At 38.1% G+C, this 21,945-nt stretch overlaps 1 protein-coding gene across 3 annotated transcripts in view; it reads right to left on the bottom strand.

Annotated features, from left to right (window-relative positions):
* The window catches only part of SYNPO2 (synaptopodin 2), a 182,632-nt gene that overhangs the window by 106,551 nt on the left and 54,136 nt on the right, over positions 1–21,945 (bottom strand). The window contains exon 1 of one of the 3 annotated variants that reach the window (XM_035709746.2): positions 18,600–18,697. The exons of the other annotated variants lie outside the window; for them this stretch is intronic. Coding sequence (XP_035565639.1) covers positions 18,600–18,653 — 54 coding nt within the window. The 5' untranslated portion in view covers positions 18,654–18,697. Of the gene's footprint in view, positions 1–18,599; positions 18,698–21,945 lie in introns of those variants that run through there. 3 annotated transcript variants of the gene reach the window in all.

Below are 21,945 nucleotides of genomic sequence, written 5' to 3'. Positions count from 1 at the left end.
GCACTAATATTGAAACCTATTTAGGAAATTCTTTGGAATTTGCAACAAACTTCCAAGGTTAAATTTAGGATTCAAATCTCCATGATTGGTCCATGAAGTGAAAAGGATGGAGAGTGATGATTTGAGGGAGCTGCTTTCCTTTGATGCTTTGATGTGGGTGGGGATGGGATATACAACTCGATGCTGCAATTAATTCCTCATTCCAGGGAAAATATACTCCTTGTCTTTTCATAAAAACAAGAGATTCTGTATTACCAATAACCTTATAGTCAATACATCTCAGCATTACTTACTGATGAACAAACATATCCTAAAATCCTTTGAATAGATATATATTGTGTAGGATCAAAATGTCATCTGTCCTGTAACATAAAAATTGGTGCCTTGGGGAAACATGTCTTTTAAATCAAAATTGAATGTAATCTGACCTTGGAATGCAGAAACACTGGTCATTTTTCCCCCGTATGGAAAACCCTTGGCGGCTGGTAGAGCATTCTAGGATTTAACCCTCAAAAATTCAAGGGGGAGCAATTTGAGGGAGAATTTCAACTTTTCTTCTAACACAGTCGTCTTGCTTGTAGAAGAGAAATGATGACTGAAGCAGTCTATCTGAGATGGTTGAAGATTGCCAGACTAGGTGTGAAGAATTTTCTATAGTTTCCCTCCACTTGTGCAACTGTGGGCAAGTTGCAGAGCAGAGCTGTTTGGGATCCTGATCTCACAGTCTTATACTTTTTGACCCTCTCTCCTCCATTCCCCACCCCCTCTCCTACCTGCCACAAGGTCCTAAGAGGTAAACAAAGTTACCTAAGATTGCAACTTATTGTGTAGGACCTTATGCCTCCCAAGCAAGTATAAAATTTTATTAAATAACGGACCCATCAATTAATTAACTTGGTGTACAAAGTCAAAGAAAGGCATATTTTCTATTTAAAATCAGAGGATTCAAAGTAATATGACATATCTCAAAATCCTGGAGATGAATTTCGCTTGCACTTTCCTCATGTTAACTAACATGCACCCCCCACCCCTTACACACACCACATGTTTTCAAACCAACATTCTGATTTGACTATTTGGATGGGTAATGTGGACTAATGGGAATATACCACACACTTTTCTGAGACATGAAAAAAATAAAAAACAATGCCTACTATTCAAGAATGCTAAGAGTAAATTTCAAAGTGCCTTCAAAACTAAAAGTTAAAGCAGAATGAATGTCAAAGAACTGCAGAGGCTGAGAAAGGATGCACGACTTGCCAAAAGTCCAAAGTTCAACAAGCAGCTCTTTGATGTGACTAGAGAATTAGCTCATTTCTGCATTGTGTTCACTACATAAGTGGAAGTGTTTTTCCACAAGAAAAGAGGCAGCAGGCTTTTTCCCATCAGGCTCTGACAGGAGTGAACAGCCCTGGGTTCCAGTTCAGGCTCTGTGACCTCGTTTGTGATTGAAACAAGTCTTTGCCCATTTCTGGCGGTCCTTCCCATCTGCAAAATAGGAGCAATAACAAACTCACTGACTCATTCACAGGTCTGTTGTGAAAATAACATGGGTTAATGGGTATGGAAGGGCTTTAAAAAGATTCAAAGATGTAAGCCATTTTATTACGTAGTAAAAGAATCTGGATTGAGACTTTCTGACACTCCTTAGGCCTCATCATCAACTATGATAAGCACCATTCTTTCCATTAGACGTCCTTAATTAATAGAATAGCTATCATGTATTTAGTGTGTCACATGGGGGCGCCTGTGTGGCTGAGTCGGTTAAGCATCCTAGTCTTGATTTCGGCTCAGGTCATGATCGCAGGCTGGTGAGATCAAGCTGAGTGTAGAGCCTGATTAGGATTCTTTCTGCCTCTCTCCCTCTGCTCCTCCCCTTCGTGCTCTCTCAAATAATAAAATAATAAATAAAATAAAATAAAATAAAATAAAATAAAATAAAATAAAATAAAATAAATAAAATAAAATAAAATAAAATAAAATAAAATAAAAAATAAAATAAAATAAAATAAAATAAAAAAATAAAATAAAATAAAATAAAATAAATAAAATAAAATAAAATAAAATAAAATAAAAAATAAAATAAAATAAATAAATAAATAAAATAAAATAAATAAAATAAAATAAAATAAAATAATAAAATAAAATAAAATAATAAAATAAAATAAAATAAAATAAAATAAAATAAAATAAATAGTGTGTCACATGAACAGAGCATTTAACAACCATCTTTGATATAGGGTTATTACTTCAGTCTCTACAGATGATGAAAGGGATTAAATGGCTTTCCAAATCATAATTCTGATAGATGGAGGAGCTGGGGTTTGAATGCAGATCTGATCCCCAAGCACACACTCTTACATACTTGGTCATACAGACCAAAGGCCAGAGAGATATGAAACCTGGCCCGATTTCATGGGAGGGGTGTGTTGATGGACACCAGCCTACTTTCTCCTTCTCTTCACTAACTCTCAAGAGCCTTTTAAATCAGAAGCATCTGGTATCCCTGGGTGGCGCAGTGGTTTGGCGCCTGCCTTTGGCCCAGGGTGTGATCCTGGAGACCCGGGATCGAGTCCCACGTTGGGCTCCCGGTGCATGGAGCCTGCTTCTCCCTCTGCCTGTGTCTCTGCCTGCTTCTCTCTCTCTCTCTCTCTGTGACTATCATAAATAAATAAAAATTAAAAAAAAAAAAACAACTTTAAATCAGAAACATCCTGGGTGCCTTGGTGGCTCAGTGGTTGAGTGTCTGCCTTTGGCTCGGGGTCCTGGGGATCCTGGGGATCAAGTCTGGCGTCGGGCTCCTGCAGGGAGCCTGCTTCTCCCTCTGTTTATGTCTCTGCCTCTCTGTGTCTTTCATGAGTATATAAATAAAAGCTTAAGAACAACAACAAAATCTATTGAATTACAGATCCTCACCTTTAAAAAATATACAAATTTCCAAGTAAGGCCCTGCTTCCCTTTTGTTATCCCATCTATTCCTCTTCCACATGGTTGCCAGATTAATATTTCTCAAACCGTTTTTTTTTTCTTTTTTCCATTCTTGATCTTGACCTCTTAAGGTAACTCTATCTATGAAATGAAGCTCAAATGCTTTGCATGATAGTCACATCTTTGTAACATCTGGATTTAAGCAGACTTTCTAAATACATCTCCTATCTTTGTCTACTTGACCCTGTTGGGCAGACTGGTCTTCCTACTGCTCCTCTATATATAACGCTTTGTAGATTTTTATCTCTGAACTCGGCTCAAGTCCTTTCTCCCCCCTTAGAATGCTTTCATGTTCTCTGCTTCTCTCATCCAATTCCTCCACTGAAGAAGGCCCAATTCAATTCTTGCCTTCCTAAGAAGCTTCCCTGGTTATCTCAGTTCACAGTAAGATAGATGGGAAACAGACACTGTCAATCTGCAGCTACCACTGCCTCAGGACTCATGCATCATCTAAATGCACATGGTTGTGGGACGCTCTGTATGGTGGAATTGAGGCATTTAACATTTCATATGTGAATATCTAAACTTCCCATTATGCTATACCTTCTCTGAAGATGGAAGCAGTTTGGCCTGATGATAAGAACATGAGGACTAGAGCCAGACTGTTTGGGTTCAAGTCATCACTTCCTACCTGTGTGATCTTGGGCAACGTATTTGCCTATGCATCAGTTTCCTCATCTGTAAAACTGAGAACAATATCATACTTCTTTCATAGACTTATTGTGAGGGTTAAATATATGTAATATATTTTACATATTAATATATGTAAGGTGCTTAGACAATGCCTGGCACATAGTATGTACTTTGGAATTGTTATTTCTCCTTGCATATGTCCCGGTATATAGAAATAGATATATAGAGAGATATACATAGATAAAGATATATCCATACACAATATTGATATATATATATACATATATCTCACATATAATATATATATATATAAAAGGACAGTTGATCAACTAACCAATTAATCTGGGGAATATAGAAATATAGATATATTCTATTTCAAGAATATAGATATGTTCCCCTCTAGCTCAGATTTATGCCTAGGTTTGCTTCAGGTGCTCATTCTTCTCTTCCTGACTACACGTAAGTTTTCTTCTAGGACAGAGAGATGGGCTACACACTTAGTTTCAGACAAGACTTTCATTAGCATAGTAATGCCCATTTTTAGTTGAATATACTTTCACATTTAAGACATACACATTCCCCACATGGCAATGATGAGTCTATATAAAATTATAATACAAATTGTATTATAATTTGTGTTTAGTTTGGAAATAAGGCCTAGGACTTTCCTCATGAATAATGTTTAAGTTTAAAGTCTAAAGTTAAAAAAAAATAGAGGAAAAAAAAACTGGGGAAAAGGCTTCACTGTTGAATAATGAAGACATTTAAGGCATCTGTAGGCAAAGTATCAGTTTTTAAAACATCTTTTTTTTCTTTTAAAGATATGTATAGACTATAAGATACAATTATGTGGAAATCCATATATTTACATATTTTTAAAAATGGAAATAAAACTGTGATTTTATTAGCAAGTGAAACCTGTGTGAAAAGAGCATATGTAGTTGGTAGGTAACGCTAAAGAGAAGGTAGGTACAGGATCTGAAGAGAGATGAGCAGTCACTGTGTAGACAGATGTGGGCTACATTTCAGGAGGGATGAGCACCTGGTAGGAATCCTGCATTCTGGGAAGACAGAGGGGGAAAGGAGGCCAGTGACAGGGATTCTGCTCTATCTTTTTACACTCTGATCCATTCCTCACCAAGTCCAGAGGGGTCCAGCTTTGTTAGAGGAAGATTCACTGGAGAGGACCAAAGGAGATAACCTTCCCTGATCCTCTATGGACCTCATCAGCACTCAGTCTCATGCTTGCTTATGATCTTCACTTTGGTGATCCTTGGTAGTATATATTAATTCCTAGGAATCTATAATAAGTACAGTGGTTTTGCAGTTACACATACAAATTATGAAACTATAACAACATATTCTATATGGTACAAAGTGTTAAAGCCTCATGATGTGTACATTTACGACCAATTTTTAATTTTCAAGAAGAATGCTGTAGTTAGAGAAAGGCTGGGTCCTGCAGTGTCTCTCCTTTTTCCTACCTGAAGTTCATACTTCCACCAATCATTTCGAAGAACCTTCTGCCTTTAATTGTTAGCACATTGAAATGGCCTGTGAATGTTTAATGAGCACCTATCCTGTCCAAGTGTGATGAAGCCGTAAGAGGGAAGTACAAGATATTACAGAGCCTTAAACCAACGGTGTGCCCATTTAAAGCTTCAAATTAGAATGAAAAAAAAAAAAAAAAACCTGCTTCATATTACCCTAAACTCTCAACACAGTTTGGATAATAAACCAAACATTTTAGCGGAAAATTAATAATCTGTTTATTTTTTATTGATTTATTATTTTTTTTGAATAATCTGTTTAAAATAATATGTGAGGGTTAAAAAAGGCTGTCTTCCTATCTCTCATTACACTTCCACTAAGTAAAGTTCGAAGGTCACTTCTGCTGGTAATGCTAATGGAACCACAACATTGTTTTCTTTCTTTTCACATGAGATTCTTCCCAGGGGACATATTTAAAGAGAAGAATGTGGGCTTTGCTGAATTCTGAGTTAGAATTCTGACTTTACAACCTTCAATCTGTATAATTTTGGGAAGATTATTCAATCTCTCTGAACTTCAGTTTTCTCCATTATCGAATTGGGATAATAATAATTCCTGCTACAGTTGGTAAACAATTAGGAATAAAGCTTTATAAAGCACCTGGCACAAGGCCTGATAGATAAAGCACTAATAGTATATTTTAGTAGCATCGTTGAAAAATACCAAGTTCTCATTTGCTGATGACTGGTATATATATATATATTCATGAAGAATGTGCTAATGTGGAAAGATGAATTAAATATCTATCATCCAATGTGATTAATTAAAATACCAACAAGAACAACTGAATGGTATGATTTAAAACTCATGTTTACAGATTGCTATTACATTTTTTCTAACATTTTCACCAATCTGCAGTCTTACTGGAATGGAATTCATATATAAAATCAATCAGGTAATTCAGAATACATAATTACAGGTAAAGTGGATTCAGACAGTACATCCCCTTTTTTCATAAATTAAAATATTTACTCTTGGAAATTGTATAAGTAAAAAAATAAAGACACAAAGGACAGCCATTTCACTGAATTTCACTATCAGGAGAAGGAATCATACATACGTGTGGTAAGTGAAGTCTTGATGAATTTATCTACCTCTTTCCATTTAAAATGTTTACTTTCTGGCTAGGCATCTTGTATATTTAATCTGTTATCTATCTTAATAATCCTTGAAATACTGAAGGGGGATTTCCAGTTCCTACTTGTACTTTTTCCAGGGCAGGGAGGTGGGGACCTACGATTTCCTCTTTCATCCCTCTTCACTGGCTCTTGGATCAGGGGGATGAGCGCCCTTCCTATTTGTTGAGACTGGGAAGAGGTACCGAGCTAGTCTAGATGAAGTCAGCCCCCTCTGGTTCTTCCTACTCTCAAGATCCCTTACTCAGGATGCATTCTCAGCTAATCCTTGTGAGAAGTTTGAAAAAAATGGGCTCTCTCCAGCTTTGCCTGAGACTGGGCAAGGAAGTTGAATCCTGGGGTGAAATATTAAAGGAGCTCGTTATGGCCATACATCCTCAAATTCACTTTAGTTTAGTTTGTTTTTTTAAGTTTATATTTGAATCTTCATCTGTTTCCTATTTTTTGTTTCTCGGTTGTTTCCAATCTCAAGAATAGATACAATTTGCATTTTGTAAGGAAAAAACCCTAAGTCCTAGAAGTAACATCTGTAGCTCAAGGTTATGCAGCTAGTGAAGAGCTGACTTAGAATTTCAGCCCTCGTCTACTTTATCACATAGCAGAGTTTCTTTTCAGGTCATAATGCTGCTTTCTTTCTGTTGAGCAATAAAGGTAATCATTACGGCAATAATGAAAGTCCTGGCCCTATTCTGAAGCCACAGATTTTCACAGTTGGGTCCCAGCAAACTTGCTGTCTCTTTACGTATTCCTACGTCACAGAGAGTATCTGCTCTGAACCTCCCTCAGTACACACTGTGTCTGCACGAGCTAAACACACAGAGAATAAAATGGGCCACAGGATTATCCAGGCCATAATGTCAATCAACTCCTCCGGCCAACAGTCTCATTGGTCAGGACAAGTGGTTCTTTATTTATGTATACAATATCAGAAAAGCTTCGAATGTCTTTATACTTGCTTAAAACTTTCTCCTGTACAGAAATAGACCAGAAGACTTAATAGTGTCTGGTTATATTCCTTTTACAATATTCAAGTATCTTCCTCCTTTTTCACAACCAAGCTAGTTTACAGCCCTGACTTTTGGGGACACAACTTTGTATTAACTATACTTAACTACATTAACTATATTTTTAAATTTTCTGTATTCTTGATGCTCTGACATCTGAGGTTTTACCACTAGCAGAGGCTGCTTTCCCCAGGTTAGCTAATTCCCAGAGATAGTAAACAACTTGCTTTGCCTTTGAGCACACCTTTGATGTCCAAACCAACCAATCTAGAGTTCAAAACCCCTTTTCCTCCTCTGTCTGGCACTCCAGGAAGAAATATTCCTTTGCTCTAATTATCTCAAGGCCAAGCACCAGACAATAGGGACTATTCCTCCTTCCCCCATCACCATAGCCCACAGCACACATATTATTCAAACTATCCAACCCTAAAACTGTTCACCTTCCCATGCCCATTCCCTACCTGGAAAACCACACTAAAGGCTTTTGCCCACACCCTCCCCTCTCTCCTTCTGCCTCCTAACCAACCCTGGTTCTTCCACTGTGGCCCTTCATGGCTTGGTGTGGCCCCTCCTCTTAGGAACTGTAACAAACTATCTTTTTTTTTTTTAATTTTTTTTATTTATTTATTTATGATAGTCACACACAGAGAGAGAGAGAGAGGCAGAGACACAAGCAGAGGGAGAAGCAGGCTCCATGCACCGGGAGCCCGACGTGGGATTCGATTCCGGGTCTCCAGGATCGCGCCCTGGGCCAAAGGCAGGCGCCAAACCGCTGCGCCACCCAGGGATCCCACAAACTATCTTTTTAATGGTGATTGTCTCCTGATTAGTTGGCCACACTAATCCTGGGTACCTTTTAAAAAAAAAATAATCTTGTATAAGGAAATCCTGGGTACCTTTTAAAACAATCTTGTACCCTTGCAAATAGCAAAAGAGCATTGCAACCATAATTTTAATACATTTGCCTATTTTATAGCAAGTTATACTCTGAAAACTGTAGTATTACAAATTAATGAAATGATAATTTTCTAGACTTCTTTAGAAAAATAATACTATTGAAACAAGGGTTTGAAGGTTGTTTGCTTTTGCAATTTCTTTTAATGGAATGCTATGTTTCCCAAAATTGATTAAATGCATTTGATAACGGTTTAGAGTGAAAACAATCTGAAGCCGCCTGGTTGCCTCACAGCTTCAGATGGAACTTTTCAGTAAGCCTCACATGAAGGCAGTAATTATTTTCATTATAAAATATTTTGAAAATGGAATGAAGCCAGAATCAAGCAAACTTAATATAATTTTGATGTATATTCTAAAGGAAAAATACAAGGTAATGAGGATTAACTCAATAATACATGTAAAAGTATCTCACTAGATGGCCAACATGTAATAGTATTTAAAATAAATTTTTTCCCTACCACTGTGTCTGCAAGAGCACTCAACTAGACTCATGTTGCATTTTACTGTTTGTTTTTTTTAAGATTTGTATTTATTTATTTGAGAGAGAACAAGCAGAGAGATGGAGAAGCAGAACCTTGGGATCATGACCTGAGACAAAAGCAGCCACTTAACTGACTGAGCTACCCAGGCACCCTTCGTGTTGCTTTTCTTAAATTTATTTATTCCTGAGAGACACAGAAAGGCAGAGACATCTGCAGAGGGAGAGGCAGGCTCCCATGGGGAGCCCGATGAGGGACTCCATCCCAGGACCTGAGACCATGACCTGAGCCGAAGGCAGATGTTCAACCACTGAGTCCCTTAGTTCAACCACTGAGCCCCTCAGGCGTCCCTCGTGTTGCATTTTAGAAGGAAGACACCTTACCAAAAACTTACAGCAGTCTTTCAGGGTTAGGGCAGTATTTCTCAACCTTTTCTCATAGTCACTTCCTAAAGAATCTTTTTTTCCTATTTTGCCCCCATTCCCATGAAATGCTAGTATTACAGATCTACTATATACCTGTGTTGTACTATGACCCTTTGGGGGTCCATAAATCATTATAATACCTAAGGTATATTTTAGCCCCACTCCAAGAACTAATTTTCTCCCCTGTGAGGGGGTATCACCCCACTGATAACCAGTGAGGATATATGTTCAGGGTTGCCACTGGTTCTGAACCCTGGCGGCACATGAGAACCATCCCAAAGGCTTTTAGTTACCAAGTCCCCACTGAGCGATTTTTATGTCATTTGTCTGAGATGGGACCCAGGCGTTGTTATTTAAAACTTTCCAGGGGGTTGGATAAAAAAAGATCCTCAAAAAGAGGACAAGTCTAAGTGCTTACTCCATGCGTTGAACTGGAGTAATGACAAACCAAATGACATAGTATGTTTACAATTTAACTTGATTATAAATTTCCATATGAGAATGCCTGGTGGCTCAGCAGTTCAGAGTGTGCCTTCAGCCCAGGGCATGATCCTGGAGTCCTAGGATTGAGTCCGATGACATTGGGCTCCCTGCATGGAGCCTGCTTCTCCTTCTGCCTGTGTCTCTGACTCTCTCTTTCTCTGTCTCTCATGAATAAATAAATAAAATCTTTATAAATAAATAAATAAATAAATTTCCATGTATCAAGTCCTTCACGCTGTAATAAAAAGAAAACTTGTATATTTGTATGGATTCCCCATGTACAGTCAGAAGATGGATGTAGTGGAGAAAATACTTCTAGAATAAGAAGAGAAAGTGAGCAATGGTCACAATTCCATGAACATGGCATTGAAAGAAGAAAACCCCCCTTTTTCATTTTGGGGTCAGCACAGGGATGTTACCTGGGCCTAAGAATACTGGCAGGAGAGCACTGTTTGCCCTCTGATCCCAGGAGGGCCTATTTTGGTAGAACAGTAGTTTTCAAAGTGTAGACCTTAGAATTCATTAGAAATGCCAATTATCAGACCTTACCCCATACCTCCTGAGTTAGAAATTTGGGGGGTGTGGGGACAGTGTGGTTTAACAAGCCTTCCAGGTCACTGCAACACACTCTGGAGTTTGAGAATCACTGTGGTAAAACCTGGCAATCAAGTACTTTATGACCCAATCATTTCTTTTTCTTTTTTTTTTTTTTTAAGATTTATTTACTTATTTGAGAGAGAGAGACAGCAAGCTGGGGGGTGGGAGAGGAGGCACAGAGGGAGAGGGACAAGCAGACTTCCCACTGAGTACAGAGCCAGACTTGAGGCTGGACTTCTGGACCCTGAGATCATGACCACGGCCTAAATCAAGAGTTGGATGCTTAACCAACTGTGCCACCCAGGGACCGCCCTAACCACTTCTTTTCTTCTCAAGAGAATTTACTTTTCATTCCTATTACTAATTTTTATTCTATACTTAATTAATTTGTTATTAATTCTTATAAATAAGAATCTTAACAACCTGGATAGATTAGTGCAATCAGCTGACTTTAAAAGTTCTATTTTCATAAACCACAATTGGTTACATTAAACCAGACAGAGGTCTAAACTGACCACTCTGAACCTCTCTTTAAACAAACTCTACAGAGAGGGAGGGGAGAAATTGAGGTGTTTTTTTGTTTTTGTTTTTTTTTTTGCTTATAGGGTTAACTAGTCAAACAACTTTCCTTTTGGACCATTACAGATATGTAAAATTCCTTATGTTTTGCTGAAAATACCAAACATTAGTCAGATCCCTAAAGCTAGAGTGACATTAAACAAAAAGCAGTTTAGACTACGATGATAATGGTATCCCATCTCTTGGTATTATTTAAATCATGCCAATTCCACCACCTACACTGTCCTTCTAAAGTTATATAAATACAATAATATGGAAGTACTTCCTACTAGAACTTAAAACATCCCACATGCTAGAATTAAACTGTTCCATCCCCTTAAGTTGTTTTCATTGTTGTTTTAATTTTATACATAGTTCAAAACTGCCCTGTAACACAAGAATAAATCCTAAAGCAAAAGTGTGATGATTATTTCTTCGGGGCTGGGACTTAAAAGAACACAGATTCCGTTCTCACAGGGCAGAGAGAGCAGAAGGCCACAGAGGATAAAAAGCAGAATGTGAGACAATAAACTTATTTCAGGTGGCTTTAATCAAACGGAGGAGGACTGAGGAATGGAAAGCCATCTTCCTCCTCTATACTTCAAGAGGAAATGCTGCTTTAAATAAGGCTCAGGTTGTTGACGTGAACGTGCTTAGAAACGAAGATCGTATGGGAATCCAGGCATAAAAACAAAGTGCTGTGTCAGATTTGCTATGTAGCTTAAAAGAGAAGGCTGCAACACATTACATGTCTCATTGCCCATAAAAGGTAATATAACTCGGCTTGTGACCTTATTGTTCAAATATACGTTGTGCCTGAGTGCCTGATGTAAACCATTTCCCCCTCTGGCTGTAAAAGAGATAATACAGAGATGATGGAGAAGTTTATCGCCAGAGACTCTGAAGTTAGTAGAATTAAGTCAGTCTGCTTAAAGATTAATTAAACCAACTGGAAGCCTAGTAAGAATGTGATTTTTTTAAAAACCTGAAACCCCAGGTTTTAGATAGCAAAAAAAAAAAAAAAAAAAAAAAAATTTCATCCTCATAGAACAGAGAGATGAAGAAGGCTATTTGTTCAGGATTTTTAGCTATGCAAGAGCTAGACAATCAACTCAGTACAAAATCGATCAACTCAAAGTACTTGACCCAAAAGTCCTAGCCTAAGTGGATTTCTGATTTTTACAGAAAGATAAAAGCATTTTATTGATTTTATTCTTGAAATACTAATAGAATTTTCTTTATACTTTATATAAGTGATTTAGAAAAGAGAACGTGCTAAATTATTTCATAATGGATTTGCAACATTAGAGAGAAATTATGACACCAACACACTTTAGTATAACTTTCTAGAATTTTACAATCTTCAACAACATAAATGAAGGCATAAAATGTATTGTAGAAATTTTTAATAAAATTTAAAGAACATAAAAGGAATAACCGATTATACTTTAATTTTGTAGTTAGAATGCAACGGAGAGTGAGCAATGATATATAGGGTTCATTAGGAAGGCAGAGCCTAAGTCAGGATCTGATTGCCAGACTGTAACATCCTTTGACAGCTATTCTCTTCTTTTTTGGCTGGCAATTTTCTAACACTGGATCACAAAAAGAATGAGAAACTCAGTGACCTCTCCTAATCATCTGTCAGCTGTTTTCCAAATAGCATTGGAGTTTACCGAACAGCACATCTTGTATCCTCATTTGGCAAGAAAGTGTTATCTTTGCCTGATGTATTATCTTTCTTTCTAATGTCAGATCTCACACAGAAAATAAAACCCATATACACAACAGCAGAACACATATTTTTAGGGTTATACATCTGGATCTACTTACAGTATTTTATGTGGGGAACTTTCTGCATGGAAGCTGCTTTGTGTGCCTAGCCTTCCCTTTTCCTTTTCTTTCAGTCTCTGCCTCTGATTATCTTGGTAGATGACCACATGATCTCAAACTGCCTTTATCTACAATGACCGACAACAGACACATCTTGCTTTCTCCAGATATCTTCTGATCAGTGTTTTTTAAGAAAGTGTTATGCTCTTCAGTCAAATAGCTGCTTTCAAACCAGCTATAAGAAACTTGGGAGAGAGAAATTGTTGACTATTTTGATTCCATTTTATGTAACACTCTAATTCTCAATTCAGTCTATCATGGCATTTTGGAAGATAGCTAAATAGGAGAATTTGAGGCATATCATCTTGCTTTTTAAAACCTGTGTAGTGGGGTGCCTGGGTGGCTCAGTCAGTTAAATGCCTGCCTTCAGCTCAGGTGATGATCCCAGGGTCCTGGAATCTAGCCCAGAGTTGGGGCTCCCTGCTCGGTGGGGAGTCTGCTTATCTCTCTCCCTCTGCCCCTTCCCTCTGTCCTCTCTCTCTTTCGCTCTCTCTCTCTTGCTCTCCCTCTCCCTCTCTCAAAACAAAACAAAAACAAAAACAAACAAAAACAAACCTGTGTAGCAACTACCTTGGAATATCATGTCTTAGTTTCTAGTATCTTTAGCTAATAGATATGAATAACACATCTTACTTTCTTGTCCCAAGTAACATATGTTTCGATGTATACTAACTACTTTGCAAGAGAAGCTAAAGATATATATATATAAAGTCATTGCAAGGTATATTTGAGAGTAGTTCAAATCTGTTTCCAATGTTATTAATTCAAGTCTTTTTTTTTTTAATTGTGCAGTTTTAGTTTTAGAATTTCTTTTTTTTCTTTAACCCATCTTGTTTTGGGGACAATTGCAAAGACTTTTATGGTGGATGATTTGTTTCTATCAATATTCTCCTTTGGTAACACTACACTGATTTTGGAACCTAGATTGATACATACTAAAACATCTTGTGTCAGAATTCTCTGTGCTCTTTGTATATTTTAAAAACATGATCCTTCTGCAAAAGAGAAATGGAGAGGAAATACGAAATTAAAGGACAATATGGCTTTAAAATATAGTCAGAATACACTACTATCAAAAATTCTGGTAGGGGCAAATAATAATGGCTTATATTTCTTGAATCCTTACTCTGTGCTGGACAGAGCATTAAGTATTATATATTCATTATCATTTAATAAATAGCAATTCCAGGAGACTGGTACCTAAATTGTGTCTATTGCTTGTTTTATGAAGAAGCTGAGGTTTAGGGGTGCCTGGGCTGGGCATCTACCTTCTGCTTGGGTCATGATCTCGGGGTCCTGGGATCAAGCCCCACATTGGGCTCCTTGCTCAGCAAGGAGTCTGCTTCTCCCTTTCCTGCTCCCTTTGCTTGTGCTCTCTCTCTCTCTCTCTCTCTCTCTCACTCTCTCTCTCTCTGTTAAATAAATAAAATCTTAAAAATAAAGAAGAAGCTGAGATTTAAAGCAATTAATCAAATTTATACACCAGTAAATGGTAAGGCAGGACTCAAACACAGTTCCTCCTGACTTCAGTGCTCTCTCTCTTATCTGTAGTGCCCTAAATCCCTCCTCGATGATGTACAGTTTTTGATGTTAACTCAAACTCCCTCATAATTTATTTTTCAGGCATCATAAATAACTATTTGGTCTACTTACAAAGGCTTCAAAGGCCTAAATAAGCCAATTATTTCCTTGTCCAAGGACATAAGTTGTCAAAATTTCTCTACTCAAGAATAATAATATGGTAAGCAGGATGGATAAAACTTATACACTTGTATTACTATCCTTGTCATTGTTATTATTATGGTTGGTAAAACATGGCCTTAGCTATCACTATAAAGTAGGACTTAACTATTGTCAAGTTTGAATCAGCATAAAAGTTAGTGACTAGCCCAACCTACTTTCAGCTAAGATATGTTGCTGTTTGAGTCAAGTTGCTATGCTACTCCCAAGAGTATGTGTCCTGTCCTGTCCTTTGTTTACGATGAAGGGTCAATGTTTCTTTTTCACTGTAAATAGCCCAAAAAGAATGGAGGCGTTAGCTAAAAAGCTGGGAGTGGGTAACTGTCTTGATTTGCCCAGGACTTATGGGTTTCCTAGGAAGCAGGACCTTTGGTTTAAAATTGGGATAGTCTGAGGCAACTGGAACACATCAGTACTAGGAGATGACTTGTAATTTCAATAGTTCTTCCATGACAGCACCAATCTATCCTCAAGTACCCTAAACATGCCCTTGATTTGACACAGAAAAGCTTTCTAAATCAGGCCTAGATGGTCAAAGTAAAGCGAACATCGGAGGGAAAAAGCTTAAAGATAAATACTTCCTTGCCTGTAGTAGGAATTCCAATATTGAAATGTGGTGTCACAGTTTACACTTTAACATATTAAAAAATACAATAAGATCTGTCCTAAGCATTATTACTCCATCAGAAATTAGGTTGTACACAAACTTGGTGCTACTTCCACATGTTTATGGCATTGCCAACTACATGACTCCCAAGTAATGCTTTGCTAACACTCACATCTCAATGTTGAGCATTTCTCCTGCAAACGTAACTCCGGCAATGTTGACTTGGCTCAAGACATTTCTAAACTCCTTTCAAAATTGCCTTTAGAGTCAGATTTATTTAATTTACTGCCCATCCTCAATTTTTATGAACATGGCATTAGGAACATGGATTATTTCCCTTATTTGCCATATACAGTTCCGAATAACTTCATTTTTTCCCCTAAAACCAAACTCCTGCCTTAGAGGGCAATGTATTCAACTCCTGATGTTGACATGAGCTCTGACAGCATTGCTTCAATCAATGGCAGCACGTTGTGTTGAGAAGACGACTCCAATTTTAAAAGAGAGCAATTTTGGAGTTATAAGCTCTATGTGATTGTTCCTTCTCCACCAAGTCACTCGGGTTAACTTAAAGTCACATCAGCTAAAAAGCCTGTGACTTTAGCGCTCATCTTTAGCCCAGACCTCAATGTTGTCGTGTTACATCTCGATCTAGGTAGGTTTCCTTTCATGGTATCCGCTCAAAAAATGAGCCCCTCACTGGAATCTTGCTATGTGTCCTCCTCTAAAAATTACTCTTCCCCTCAGGGCTGCTGTATTTACCTCTAAGATATAGGGCAACTAACTTGCAGTTGCTTCATGGGAGAATCAGGGGACAGGATTGGTTGTGTGAAGTCCCTTTAGGTAGACTTGTCAAACGCATCATCCTCTAACAGAAGGAGGTTTTTCAACATTAGCACTACTGACGTTTTAGATTGGATCATTGTTTGTGGTGGGGGCCATCCTGTTTATCGTAGTAGGTTTAGCAGTATCTGTGGCCTCTATAGACTAGATGCTAGTTGTGACAACCAAAAACATCTCCACTCGGGACGCCTGGGTGGGTCAGTGGTTGATTGTCTGCCTTTGGCTCAGGGCGTGATCCTGGAGTGCAGGGATCGAGTCCCACATTGGGCTCCCTGCATGGAGCCTGCTTTTCCCTCTGCCTGTGTCTCCGCCTCCCGTGAATAAATAAATAAATAATCTTAAAAAAAAATCTCCACACATTGTCAAATGTCCCCCTCTAGGGCAAAATCACCCCTAGTAGGGAGCCATCAGCTTTATGCTCCACAAGGAACATAAAGATATATTGTTTCCTTTTTTTAAGAATTTATTTATTTATTCATGAGATACACAGAGAGAGAGGCAGAGACAGAGACATAGGCAGAGGGACAAGCAGACTCCCTGTGGGGAGCCTGATGTAAGACTTGATCCCAAGGCGCCTGATGTATTATTGTTTCTATGGAATTTTAAGTAATACACTTTATGCTGAGCCAGATTAAACCTTACTTAGTTTGTAAGGAAAAAGACCTTCACGTTTAAACCCAATGAAAATGTATTTTACTCAATTAATTAATATGACAACATCTATACTTAGAAAAACAAATGCTGTGCTTTCCCAGTGAAACACTAACCACATACACCAGGCAGAAAGGTGTCCATTCATTTTTTCATTTCACTAATATTTACTGAACATCTACCAAGTGAGACACCACACTGGGCACTAGGGTTGTTACACGGGTGAACAAGTCAGACAGGACACCTGCTCTCAAGAAAGCTACAATGAGCGAGTAAGGGAGATGTAAATAACATTGTGAAATACACACTATGCCACAACAGGTGATAGGGTAGTGTATTAGCCATGTTTTTATTTTCTATATTTTATAATGTTCTGATATTTTGGTGGGGGAAGGGGTTTGCTGGCTGGAGACAAGACTGCCCCTCCAAGAGCTAGTTAAATCCTAAAATGACCAACAGCATGCCTGACAGCATTCCTTTCATATGCAAGCCAACCTACCCTGAGTTGGAAACGACCTCCTGTAACTAACCCTCACCCTACAAGCCAAGATTTCTCCCACCCTAAATCAATCAGAAAATGAGGACAACCCTTATGCCCCAAAACCCACTGGAATAATTCAAACTAACCAATCCTAAACTGTTTGGTCTGCTGGCCTAATCTTGCTATCTTGCAATCCTAAACCTTTTGCATGTTTTTTTCCAAGCAAAACACAAAGAAGGCTGTGACCTATGCCTGCTCCTCAGTGTTTTTTGCATCCTGACCAATAAGAGTGCTTCCCCATGTGGCTATGCATGTTGTGGCATGTCCCTTCCTCCCTGGAAATGTAAGAAATAAGAATCTTCTTTTAATGGCATTAGCCTCTCCATGGTGCCACCCAGTCACCTCTAAAAATTAAAACCCCACAGGAACAATAACTGAGACAGCACAGAGAAAGGGTATCCTACTTCAGTCAAGGGGACCAGAAAAGCTTCCCTGAGGAAGGATTAGACTTAGGTGAATACACGGGGAATACATTTCATGAGAAGAGAAAAGAATGTATAAAGGGCCATGAGTGACAACGTATAGCAGGAGAGTAGAAAGGCAGATCCACTCAGTGGTTCATCCTGAAGGCGCTAGAAATCAATAAATACTTAAATCACATGAATAACAGGATTTTATCTGTTTTATTAGGGAGATCCATTTGGCTGCATTGTGGGGGAACAGGTCTTAGTGGGGAAAGTTAGTAGGTTTTTAAAGCAATGTAGGAAAATATTGATAGTGTCCTCAATGAAATTGGTGACTGGGAATGAACAAGAGTTTATAAAAAGATGTTCAAGATGAAGAACTGAGCAGCGCTGCTGAACTGAAAGAAAGGAAGAGGAGGAAGTCAAGGTTTCTGGCTAAGGCAGATGCTCAACCACTGAGCCACCCGGACACCCTGCCAGTCTGCCACTTTGAAGTGCTCTGTCAGTGTATGTGAGTATGTATGCTTCTAGTTCCATCTCCTCTCCGTTTTTAATCACCTATAGGTTAGAAAATGTATTAGGAAAAAAAAAAGAAAATGTATTAGAATTATTTCCAAAATAAGAGTAAATTGGCTTCAAGTGATTACCTAAGGACGATCCCATGCATCAAGCATGAGAACTTAGTTTTCTTCTTTTATTCAACAAAGACAAATTGAATGCCTACTCTGTTTCACTGAGATAAAGAACCCAAGGGGAGAATCAGATTTGGGGGAGGTCTGGAAAGATAGGAGAGATGATGCTCTAGAGATAGAACATTTAAAATTCATATCTGAACAACTGAAAGTCATCTCTAAGAAATAGAAGTGGCAGCTATGAATGATGCAGGAAGCGTGAGCTGAAAGAAAGAAGAGTTCAGTTGGAAGCCAGAAAAATATCCACATTAACCAACAGGAAGAAGAAGAACCATCAGGGGAGACTGAGATAGAATGATCGGAGAAGCAGGAGAGCAAACTTTTGCCTGGAATTCTCAATCTTCCATCTTCACCCCATCATCACTAACTTATTCATCTGAAAAACTATTCTGTCAAGATTCTTCATTGAAAACTCACCTTCAAGCATTGCCTCTTTTGTGGTGCTTCCTCTGACTCAACCCAGGTAGGCATAAGGGTCCCTCCTCAGTTACAGTGTAGGTCTCGGCAGATGCACGTCTCCCTGATGGCAGAGACCGTTCTCACCATCATGTCCCCAGGCCAATAATGACACAGAGTAGGCATTCAATTTGTCTTTGTTGAATAAAAGAAGAAAACTAAGTTCTCATGCTTGATGCATGGGATCGTCCTTAGGTAATCACTTGAAGCCAATTTACTCTTATTTTGGAAATAATTCTAATACATTTTCTAACCTATAGGTGATTAAAAACGGAGAGGAGATGGAACTAGAAGCCTACATACTCACATACACTGACAGAGCACTTCAAAGTGGCAGACTGGCAGGGTGTTCGGGTGGCTCAGTGGTTGAGCATCTGCCTTTGGCTCAGGGTGTGATCCCAGGGTCCTGGGATCAAGTTCCACACTAGGCTCCCCACAGGGAGCCTGCTTCTCCTTCTTCCTATGTTTCTGCCTCTCTCTGTGTGTCTCTCATGAATAAAGAAATAAAATATTTTTTAAAAAAGTGGCAGAGTGGAGCACCTGTGTGACTCCGGTGGGTTAAGTGTCAGCCCTTCAGCTCAGGTTGTGTCACACTCCAGGGGTAGCCTGCTTCCTCCTCTCCACTGCTTGTGCTCTCTTTCTCAAATAAATAAATAAATAAATAAATAAATAAATAAATAAATAAAATCTTTAAAAAATAAAAGTAAAAAAATAAAAGTGACAGCTTAAAAGTGAGAGAAAAGAAGCTAAAAAGTTTTGTATGTGGCAGTCTAGTGCCCTTCGGTATAAGTGCCAACACGTTCACAAATTTTAACACAATATAAATCAGAAAGTGATGCTCGTGTGCGAACATTGAGTCTCCAAGGAGGTTGAATTATGACAGGTAAAACTGAGTAAGTCAAGAACATAGGTGTACATTTTTGACAGATTCATAATACAATGGAAATTATTTTTAGTTTTTTGCTTTTAAGGCAAAGGTTATATAAATGTTAGAAAGAGTCAAGAAGTAAAGCGATTACGCATTTTAGCTGAGCTTCCAGTTATCTGGAATATGCACATTATGTGGAGCAGCTCATTCTCTAACAATGGGACTGCCCTATAAACAAGTTGCTGCCATATGTGGGTATGCATTACTCAGAATTACAGAATGGAATTTCTTGTCTTTCTCATTTATAAACTCATGAAGACAATGTTTATTACAAAAGCATATTAAGCATAATACAACATTTCCAAGTGGCTGTCCCATTGTTACCAATGTCTTCTATGTCAGGATATACAAGAATTTAAGATTTCTATAACATGAGTTCTCTCTCTGTTCTTCATGGAAGAACACAGAAGTGTATTCTGTTGCCTTTTGCAAGGCTGAGCTACCCCACCACCAACTATGACTGTATTCTTGGACATTAAAATAAAGCTCACTCAAAAAATATTCCTAAATAGGGCACAATGGTTAAACTGGCAATGCTATAAATATTACAGGACCAAAGTATATTTTTGTCTTTATTTCTCTATGCCAGACACTGTTAAACCACTGCTAATACACAAACTTTTTTGTTGTTGTTGTTGTCAAGGAGAGTATGCAGCTTCTTTAGAGCTATTTTAAATTCTGTGCCTCATTTCATATAAATATTTACCCAAAGGAAGGTGTCTGACAGTGAAAATCTATACACTGTCATAATCCTTTTACACAAAGCAGTATTTTTACTCTACAGATCGTACCAAAGGTATAAAAGGCTCCTCCATGAAAATCCCATTATGAAGAGAAAGAAAGAACAAAGAAATAACTACCATTATTATCCAAAAGTTGAAGTTTATAAAAACAAAGCATCTATGTCAAGAAGCCCAACCAGTTTGCCATGTGTTTGAAACCTGCTAAACTGGGGTGCCTGGGTCTCTCAGGTGGTTAAGTGTCTAACTCTTAATTTTGGCTCAGGTCATGATCTCAGGTCATGATCTCAGGGTCGTGACACTGAGCCCTGCACTGGGCTCTGAGCTCAGCACAGAGTCTGGTTGACATTTTGCCAAATAAATAAATAAATAAATAAATAAATAAATAAATAAATAAATTCTTTTAAAAAAATCTGCTAAACTAAGAAATCTCAATGGAAAAATAAAACATAACAGTGGATTACTTTTTCAAAGCATCTGAAAATAAGTATTTATATTATAATCTGCACATTAAAAAACTCAACATATTTTAAGACAACCTCTGAAACAAGTCACATTATGTATTAGCTTTGCTAAGTTGAAATATTTGACAATTATAAAAAGCAGAACAGTGAAGCTACTGGTTAAAGACATTTTTAGTGCTATTCTAACTGGTATAACAATAGCTTTTCTAGAGACTTTTTAGAATTATTCAAGGAACTGAAATAATTTCCCCATGGCTTTTGTCTACAATAAGTAAACATATCCTCAAAGCAATATCATACTAATAACCAATATAGTTTGAACTCCTATTATATGCCAGGCACTCCATACAGCATTTTACATGGAATTTGTAATTTGATTCTTGCAGTAATCCTGTAAAAAATATTACTATATTTTCTATCATACAGGTGAAGAAACTGATGCAGAGTATTTAAGATATAGCTGCCAAGTGAGGGCACAAGGATTCAAATTTATGTACCTCAATGACACTCTGGAGATCCAGTGGTGAGCCAACCCACTCCTCCTGCAAGGAGTGGTCTACTGACTGAGGTGGACTTCAAAAACTCAACAGTACACACATAAGTGCTCTGAAGGAAAGGCAGAGGATACAGTTAGAAAATAAAACACAGGATCTGACTTTGGGCTGTCAGGAAAAAAATGGAGAGTTAAGGAAAACCAGGGTGAGAGTCAATGATTAGTAGGAGGTAGACAGGCAATGCAATGGGGAGTGTTTCAAGCAGCACTGAGGGCATATGCAAAGGCCCTGAGGCAGAAACGAGTTTATTTTAGTAATGGAACTAAAAGAAAATAAGTATATCTGGACTGTATTGAACACTCAAGAGAATAAAGAGAAATGGGCTTGGACAAGTTGGCAGAGCCTCACAGGCCTGAGACGGATTTTCTATCATCCTAAGTACAATGAAAAGCAACTGAAGACTTTTCTATGAATAAAGAGAGGCATGATCCTATCTGCATTTTAAATTTCTCTGGCTACAGTGTGGACAACAGACTGGAGGATGGGAAGAGACCAGACTGGAGGCCATTGCAGGAGTCCCAAGTGGCTGGAAAGATGCTTGGACTAGCGGTGGCAGGGAGGCTGGAAGAGAGAGAATGTGCCTACCGTGTACTATACAAGTAGATTAGGAGCTGGTGGCAG

This window comes from Canis lupus, chromosome 32 (assembly GCF_003254725.2).
Source record: "Canis lupus dingo isolate Sandy chromosome 32, ASM325472v2, whole genome shotgun sequence".
NCBI classification, from domain to species: Eukaryota; Metazoa; Chordata; class Mammalia; order Carnivora; family Canidae; genus Canis; species Canis lupus.
The sequence above is the reverse complement of the archived record's forward strand: the minus strand, read 5'-3'. Positions and strand labels throughout refer to the sequence as shown.